Source organism: Lupinus angustifolius, chromosome LG15 (genome assembly GCF_001865875.1).
Source record: "Lupinus angustifolius cultivar Tanjil chromosome LG15, LupAngTanjil_v1.0, whole genome shotgun sequence".
In the NCBI taxonomy this organism is placed as follows: Eukaryota; Viridiplantae; Streptophyta; class Magnoliopsida; order Fabales; family Fabaceae; genus Lupinus; species Lupinus angustifolius.
Window position 1 is genome coordinate 5,778,383 of NC_032023.1, and position 7,882 is coordinate 5,786,264.

At 34.0% G+C, this 7,882-nt stretch overlaps 1 protein-coding gene across 1 annotated transcript; it reads left to right on the plus strand.

Annotated features, from left to right (window-relative positions):
* LOC109327884 (probable galactinol--sucrose galactosyltransferase 2) lies at positions 1,588 to 7,347 on the plus strand. Its single transcript, XM_019561058.1, has 14 exons — positions 1,588 to 1,766; positions 2,612 to 2,871; positions 3,407 to 3,497; positions 3,645 to 3,693; positions 3,805 to 3,896; positions 3,992 to 4,099; positions 4,205 to 4,318; positions 4,410 to 4,820; positions 4,896 to 5,037; positions 5,328 to 5,395; positions 5,470 to 5,604; positions 5,806 to 6,032; positions 6,131 to 6,219; positions 6,752 to 7,347. The coding sequence occupies exons 1-14, from the start codon at positions 1,588 to 1,590 to the stop codon at positions 7,058 to 7,060; spliced, it is 2,274 nt and encodes a 757-aa protein (XP_019416603.1). The 3' UTR covers positions 7,061 to 7,347.

A 7,882-nucleotide genomic window follows, 5' to 3' on the forward strand; every position in this document is an offset into this window, starting at 1 on the left:
GACTTAAGCAAGCTCCAAGAGCTTGGAATAAAAGAATAGACTCATTCTTAAGGTCTATTGGCTTCACCAAATGCAAGAAAGAACATGGAGTCTATGTAAACTCATCAAGTAAAGGAGAAACAACCCTGCTCTACTTATATGTTGATGATCTAGTTATTACTGGCAGCTGTGAATCTGAAGTTCTTAGCATTAAAAGCAAACTGAAGTCAGAATTCGAAATGACTGACTTAGGTGAATTGGCCTACTTCTTGGGAATAGAATTCTTGAAGACTCACAAAGGGGTGATGATGCACCAAAGAAAGTATGTCAAAGATGTCTTAAGTAGATTTCAAATGGCTGATTGCAAACCAGTAGCTGTGCCAGTTGAAGGAAAAGCCAGCTTAATTGACAAAGAATCAGATAAACCAGCAGATCCAACTCTCTTCAGGCAAATGGTAGGTTGCCTTCGATTCATTTGCCACACTAGACCAGAGATAAGCTATGCTGCTGGAGTAATAAGTAGACACATGGCTAATCCTAAGCAATCTCACCTAATTGCAGCCAAAAGGATAANAGAGGTGAATGGATCTTGTTTTGTTGGCTACTCAGATTCAGATTGGTGTGGAGACAAGGAGGATAGAAAAAGTACTTCTGGTTATGTGTTCTCTATATTTGGTGCCCCTGTGTCATGGAGCTCCAAGAAGCAAGATGTGGTTGCTCTTTCCACATGTGAAGCTGAGTATATAGCAGCTTGTAGTGCAGCTTGCCAAGGTCTATGGTTGACATCCTTGATAGCAGAATTGCAGTGTGGAGAGCTTAGTAACTTTGAATTAATGGTGGACAACAAGTCAGCAATTAACTTAGCCAAGAATCCAGTGAGTCATGGAAGGTGCAAACACATTGAAACAAGGTTCCATTTCTTAAGAGATCAAGTAGATAAGGAGAAGGTGAAGTTGGTCCACTGTCCAACAGAAGAACAGGTTGCAGACGTGCTAACCAAAGGCTTGAAAACAGAAAGATTTCAAAAGCTAAGAGACATGTTGAAGGTTCTTTGTTTTGACTAAAAACAGGAAGGTATTTGCTTGAGTGTGTTCTTGTAAAATGATGAACTCTTGATTAAGGAAGGGTATTGGATTGTAATCAATAGTTAGTTAGTTAGTTTGGTTGAGAAGTTTCTATTTTTAGTTTGGTAGTTATTGTTAGTTAGCCATATATAGAAACTTGTATAAGTATGATTGTTGCCTTGCTAATGAAGTAACCATTCATTGAGAAACTCTCATCTCCTCACTTTACCCTTCTTCTTCTTCTTCTGTTTTTTCGTTAACAAGTATGATGATATATCATTTTCTAATATTGTTTAATCAAATTTACTTGAAATTCTGAATGAAATAGTTTCTTATTTATTTATTGGGATCACAACATAATTTATATTAAAGAATGTACCATGCATCAATGCAATTGACACTTCATGTTCGGTGCAATTGACACTTCATGTTCGGTGCAATTGAAATGACACTAATTTAATGCTCTTCTTGACCTCAAGTACCCATAATCATTATAAAGGTTTATCATTCATCAAAGTTAGCATACACTGAGACACTTCAAAAAATGACCATAAATTCTGTCCCTAAAATTATAGATGAGTGCCTCATGGTGCATGGCAAGGCCATTTTGACTAAGGTACCAAGTAACATTATTCTTACACCCATTAACAATGAAGGTGCTTTTATTGGTGCATCTTCACAAACTTCTAGTTCTCGTCATACCTTTTGCCTTGGACTTCTCAAGTGAGTACCCTAAGATGGTGATTAAGTTAGTGATGCTAATGTTACATATTACATGGAAACATATCATTCATTTTATGATCAATTATTCACTCTGTTAACTAATGATATATAAGATTATTGCTCTATCATAAATACGCTTAAATAATTTTTCTTGAAAGTTTACTTGATTTTGGTTTTAGTCTCCATTTACTTTCTTTTGGACTAGCCTTAGAACTTGAATGTTTTAAAAGTATGGTTTTAATGTCCATCATTTGAGTTAAATTTTGACATGACTAACATTAGTTAGTAGTGATCATGAAGTTCCTACTTAGTGAGGTTAAGAACTCAAATCTTGGTTAAAGTTGTATATATCTACATTTATTATACTTCACTAAATAGGAGATTCGTGTAAAGGAGAGCTTTTTTTTTAACATTATTATGCGCTTGCTAATGTGACGTTGTGACCAAACTTTTGAGAATCTGCTTTTCCTCGCTGATTATGGGATAATCACTTCATCACAACCATCTCATGGAAAAAAACCCTTTTCCAATCTTAAGTCAAAAATCATTTTTCGATATTAAAGCCAAAATTGAGTCTCTTAAAGCCTACTAAATATAACATATGAATGAAATTAGAGAGTAGAGATTAGCCAAAATTGAGTTATAATATTGTACTTAATTGTAATACTTCATGTGCCATATTGTGTGATTAGTCATAAAATTACCTAATAATTAACCTTTTAACTTAAATATATTTTTTTCCAACCAATCACATCTGAAAGTGACACAAAAGATGTGCTCCAATCAAACTAACACTCTATACTGGTGCTTGTGCTTACGCTTTTGAAATGGTAACTATGATGCAGGGGGTTCAGGTTCACAAGTGTGTTCAGATTCAAAATCTGGTGGATGATACCAGCTTATGGAGAATCAGGCCGCGAGGTGCAGAAAGAGACTCAATTGCTTCTCTTAGAAGCAAGAGATGGAACTACCATCCATGACCAATTCAGTGAGCCAACAACTGAGGGAACTTTCTATATTCTCTTGTTGCCTGCCTTGGATGGACAGTTCAGGACTAGTTTGCAAGGGACAATCGTGGATGAGCTCGAGTTCTGCATCGAAAGCGGTTAGCTACAATGTTACAATGTTTTTACTTATAAAAAAGTACTACCGGAGGCTCCCACGTAGTGCTAGTTAGAGTAAACACACATTTCAGTATGTTTTTTCGACATTAAAAAATGGAAAACCCAAAATGGTTCCAAATTTTTTTAAATATTAGTTAAATTAGTTATTTTTAGGGTCAAATTAGTCTTTATTAAATATTGTAAAATATGCTAAAAATAACTAATTTGATTTGTGATCATTTTGTGTTTTCTAATTTTTAAGGGACCAAACTAGTAAGGTGAAAAAATATGAGAGAGGGAGAATTTAGTCTGTCTTTTCCATTCTATCTCAAGTCAAGAAATAAGAACAACTATATTTTTATTTACTTTGTTATGATTATTTTAATAGAGGCAACTGTATTAAGTGAAAATAACAGAAGAAAACAGTCCAATTACTAGTATGTAAATATTGTGTTTTCTTTCCCATATTTATTGCATGCTTCACTTCTTGAGGTTTTGTTAAATCATAGCTTTTTTATGAACTTTTTCTTTCCTAAGGTGATCCTGATGTGGAAACTATGAAGGTAACAGAAGCAATTTATGTAAATTCAGGGAACAACCCATTTAAGCTCATAAGAAATTCCATGAAGTAAGTTACCAGAGTTACTCAATTGTTTGATATAACATATTGTCATATTCTTAATTTGGCCTTTGAAACAAATATATTGGTATTCATTTACTTAAATCTGGAGCTAAAAGTGATAACTTATGGGCAAAAAACTATTAATTCTTATAGGATACTGGAGAAACAAAAAGGAACTTTTAGGCACATAGAGAATAAGCAGGTAATGCAATCTGTCTTGTTCCATATAGACTTTATATCTTATTTGGTGCATACAATATAGAATATATTAGTTTCATCTGAGTTGTGTAATGATTTTAAATCTACGTAACAGTTGCCAGCACACGTAGACTGGTTCGGGTGGAACACCTGGGATGCCTTTTATAGCAATGTCAGTGCACAAGGAATTGACGAAGGTCTTAAAAGGTGCAAAAGAAATAAATGAAAAACTCCATTTTACCATAATTTGATCCCTTGAAACCAATTTTATATACCTGCTTCTACACTTTTTTCGAATGCAGCTTCTCGGAAGCAGGCTGCCTCCCAAAATGGGTTTGCATTGACGATGGATGGCAGAACACAACACAGACAATGCTAGAAAATAACAATGAACCACCTGAGACAGCAAAGTAAGTATTAAACTTATGCCTTGTAATTATTTGTCTCTATTTTCTAATGATCCGGTCCTAAAGGCCAGTGCAGAGTCATTTTTAATATCAATTGCTAATATGTAGGTTCAGCACCAGACTACAAAATCTAAAGGAAAATGCTAAGTTCAGCAATGCAGGAAGCGGATACGTTGATCTGCATGACTTTATAAGAACCATCAAACAGAAATATGGGCTAAAGTGAAGTTTTATTGCAAGCACTCATTTTAATCAAATAAGCAATCACCATCATTGTGAATTGTAATATTGATTGATGCAAGTTATGACGCAGATATGTGTATATGTGGCATGCATTAATCGGCTACTGGGGAGGACTTGATCCCTTATCTGATGAATTGAGAAAATACAACCCCAAATTTACATCAGTAGTTCAGTCCCCTGGAAACCTCAGTCATGTTGTATGCGTGATTGTTAAACTACTGGAAAAAGTTAGAGTGGGATTGATTGATCCCTTAAAAATTGACGAGTTTTACAATGATCTCCATACGTACCTTGCGTGTTGTGGGGTTGATGGAGTGAAGGTAGATGTTCAGTGCGTACTTGAAACCCTTGGTGCTGGTTATGGAGGAAGGGTTTCGCTGACTAAATGTTTTCAAGAAGCTTTAGAAGAATCAGTTGTGAAAAACTTCGGAGGCAATAACCTTATTAGCTCAATGAGTTCTAACAATGAATACATATTCAGGTTTGTTATTTGAGATCTCTTGTTCAGTAAGAGGGAATGTAATAACATCTCACTGATTGAGTTTGGTGCTTTCAGGTCAAAGGGAAGTGCTTCTGCTAGAGCTTCCGAGGATTTCATGCCAAATGAACCAACATTTCAGACCCTGCATGTTGCTGCTGTAGCATTCAATAGCCTTTTGCTAGGGGAGATAGTCATTCCTGATTGGGACATGTTTTATGTAATAATACTCTCTCTTTATCTTCTATCATATGCAACTAGAAAAATGCTAGAGCTAGAACTTTTTTCTAGAATTTTTGATAGAACGATATGACATGCTTGTGAAATCTTACATATATGAGTGGTTCCTATCACTTTTTCAATCCAATGAACACTCTTGAAATCAGTCATCAATAAGAGGGAATGTGATAACATCTCACTATTGCACATCACTTAAGGTTTTTCATCCACTAATGCTGATTTACCTATCAAGATAACTTATTTTCTAATTAAACCATTTTCGTGTTACAGAGTACCCACCACACAGCAGAGTTTCATGCAGCAGCAAGAGCACTGGGTGGTTGTCCAGTATATGTCAGGTTAACAACATAGTTATTGATTTACTCCGAAAAAATGGGCAATGACAAACATCATAAACACATTTCATTTGCAGTGACAAGCCTGGCAAGCATGATGTAAATATCATTAGAAAACTTGTACTGCCAGATGGGTCCATTCTAAGAGCGAAATATGCTGGTCGTCCCACTCGCGACTGCTTATTTGATGATCCAGTAATGGATGGAAAGAGGTATGTTCATAACCATGTTATTTATACAACAAATCCTGACAACTTTACTACGCATTATAAAAAGTAAAAATCATCCGAAAAGTTGTCGTGATTGTTGTTCAAATAATAGTTTTAGCATGTTAACACTTATTTGAACCATGCCATAAACAATTTTACATATTGGCATCATCAATTATGTGTAATTTGCTTTGGTTTTTACAGTTTACTCAAAATTTGGAACCTGAACAAACTTTCTGGAATAGTTGGCATCTTCAATTGCCAAAGAGCTGGGAAATGGCCTCCTACACCAGGTGAAACATTCCTATCAGACTCAGTTTCAGCATCTTTAACCCTGAGAGGTTATATTAGTGCAGAAGATGTTGATTCACTTCAGGAAGTTGCTGATGATGATTGGAATGGAGTTTCTGCAGTTTATGCCTTCAATTCAGGTTAATTAACACTAACAACAATGCATTTATAGCTCAATTAACTTATCTTTACAACCAGTTTGTCATGTACATAGTTAACAGAAGTTCAACAATTCAAGGAAAACTATATAAGCTACCTAAAGGGAGAACTATTGAAGTTTCCTTAGGAGTTCTGAAGTGTGAGGTCTTCACCATTTCTCCTATTAGGGTAGGTTGTGCTTTCCTTAGTATTAACTGCTTTTTTATATTTCAAAATTCTAAGTTATTTGATTCATTTACTATTCATTGGGAAGTAAGTCTCATATGTCTAATTCATTGTCTCGAGAATGATTTAAATATTTATAACCTTAACATGATATTAAAGTCAAAACTCAACTTTTTTGTAGTTGTCATGGACCAAAAGATACCATTGAGTCATGGGTCTAAAATAATCATTTGCCTAGTTTGGTAGGCTTCTGTGGACATAACATGTTGGGAAGTACATCGCTTACATCATTGTTAGAAATAGTTTAAATATTTGTTGGACTACTCCTCTTATTTCTTATTGGTTTTAAGATGGAACTTTTGACAAATTTTCATTTAATCTTAAGAAGATTGGTAGAAAGATATAATATGAATGTAGGTAGGCATCAAACTATGCCACATTTGGTAACAGGTAAATATAGTATATATAACGTGAGATCAAATTTTATTGGACAAATAACCTGAGTAGATTATTATACTGTCTCCTGCATTTTCAGGTTTTTGGTCCAAGACTAGAATTTGCTCCAATTGGGTTGCTTGATATGTTCAACTCAGGAGGAGCAATTGAAGCTATTGTTGGAAGCTATATAAACCAAAGTAAATATGTCGTGAAAATCCAAGTAAGAGGATGTGGTCGTTTTGGAGCATATTCCAACATAAAACCAAGCTATTGTCTAATAGACAAAGCAGAAGTGGGTTTTGCATACCATGCTAGCAATGGTCTAGTGACCTTTGAGATTCAAGGTGATTGCAAAGTGAGAGAAGTTGAAGTTGTTTATCAAGATTTTCATGTTACAATATCTTAGGTTGTTGGTGTCTTAAGGCTTGGGATTTGATCTAGTGGATAATAACAATTGCCATAAATAATAACTATTATGTGCATAGTGAGTTTTGTTCTAAGGACATTAGTGCAAGCTTTGCTTAATCTTTGCACAAGATTTTGTGGAAGCATAGAAGATTGTTCTATAGAAATAGCATTTGTATTAGGATAACCATGTTTCAAGTCAAGCAATAGTGTTATATGTGTGTGATCAAAAGAACAAGAGATATTACTATATAGCTTATGACAATATGTTATGTAAGTGTGTGACTGGGCGAGAAAATAAATGAATTTTATCATTGTTTGATATGAGTGGAAAATGAATGAAGATGAAATGAGAGAGAAAAAATGAGTGTTTATTAAAAGACAAATGTAATTTGACATTCTCCAAGAGTAACAAATGTAACCATTTTAGATAAAGTTTTTTAAATATAACTCATTATGGATATTTGACATTGTGTCAATAAATTATTCGTATAAGAAATAATTAGCAAAAAATTGAAAAACACAATTAAAACTAACCCTAATTTATATATGTACATTACATTGTTTACTCATATGTTGACCGTTAAATGATCATATCAAGTATATATCATATATCATTTAATAAAATATTATGTTAGAAATACATTTTTTTACTTCATATATGACTAACAATTCTTAACTGTTTGTTTAGTAAAGAATGAGGATGAAAACAAGTCTCTATTCACATTGATATGGAGAGGAATAATATACAACTTATTGCACAAATCATTTGCCTAAAGATTAGGAGCTAATTACATAAATGATATTTTATCCCAAAATAGAA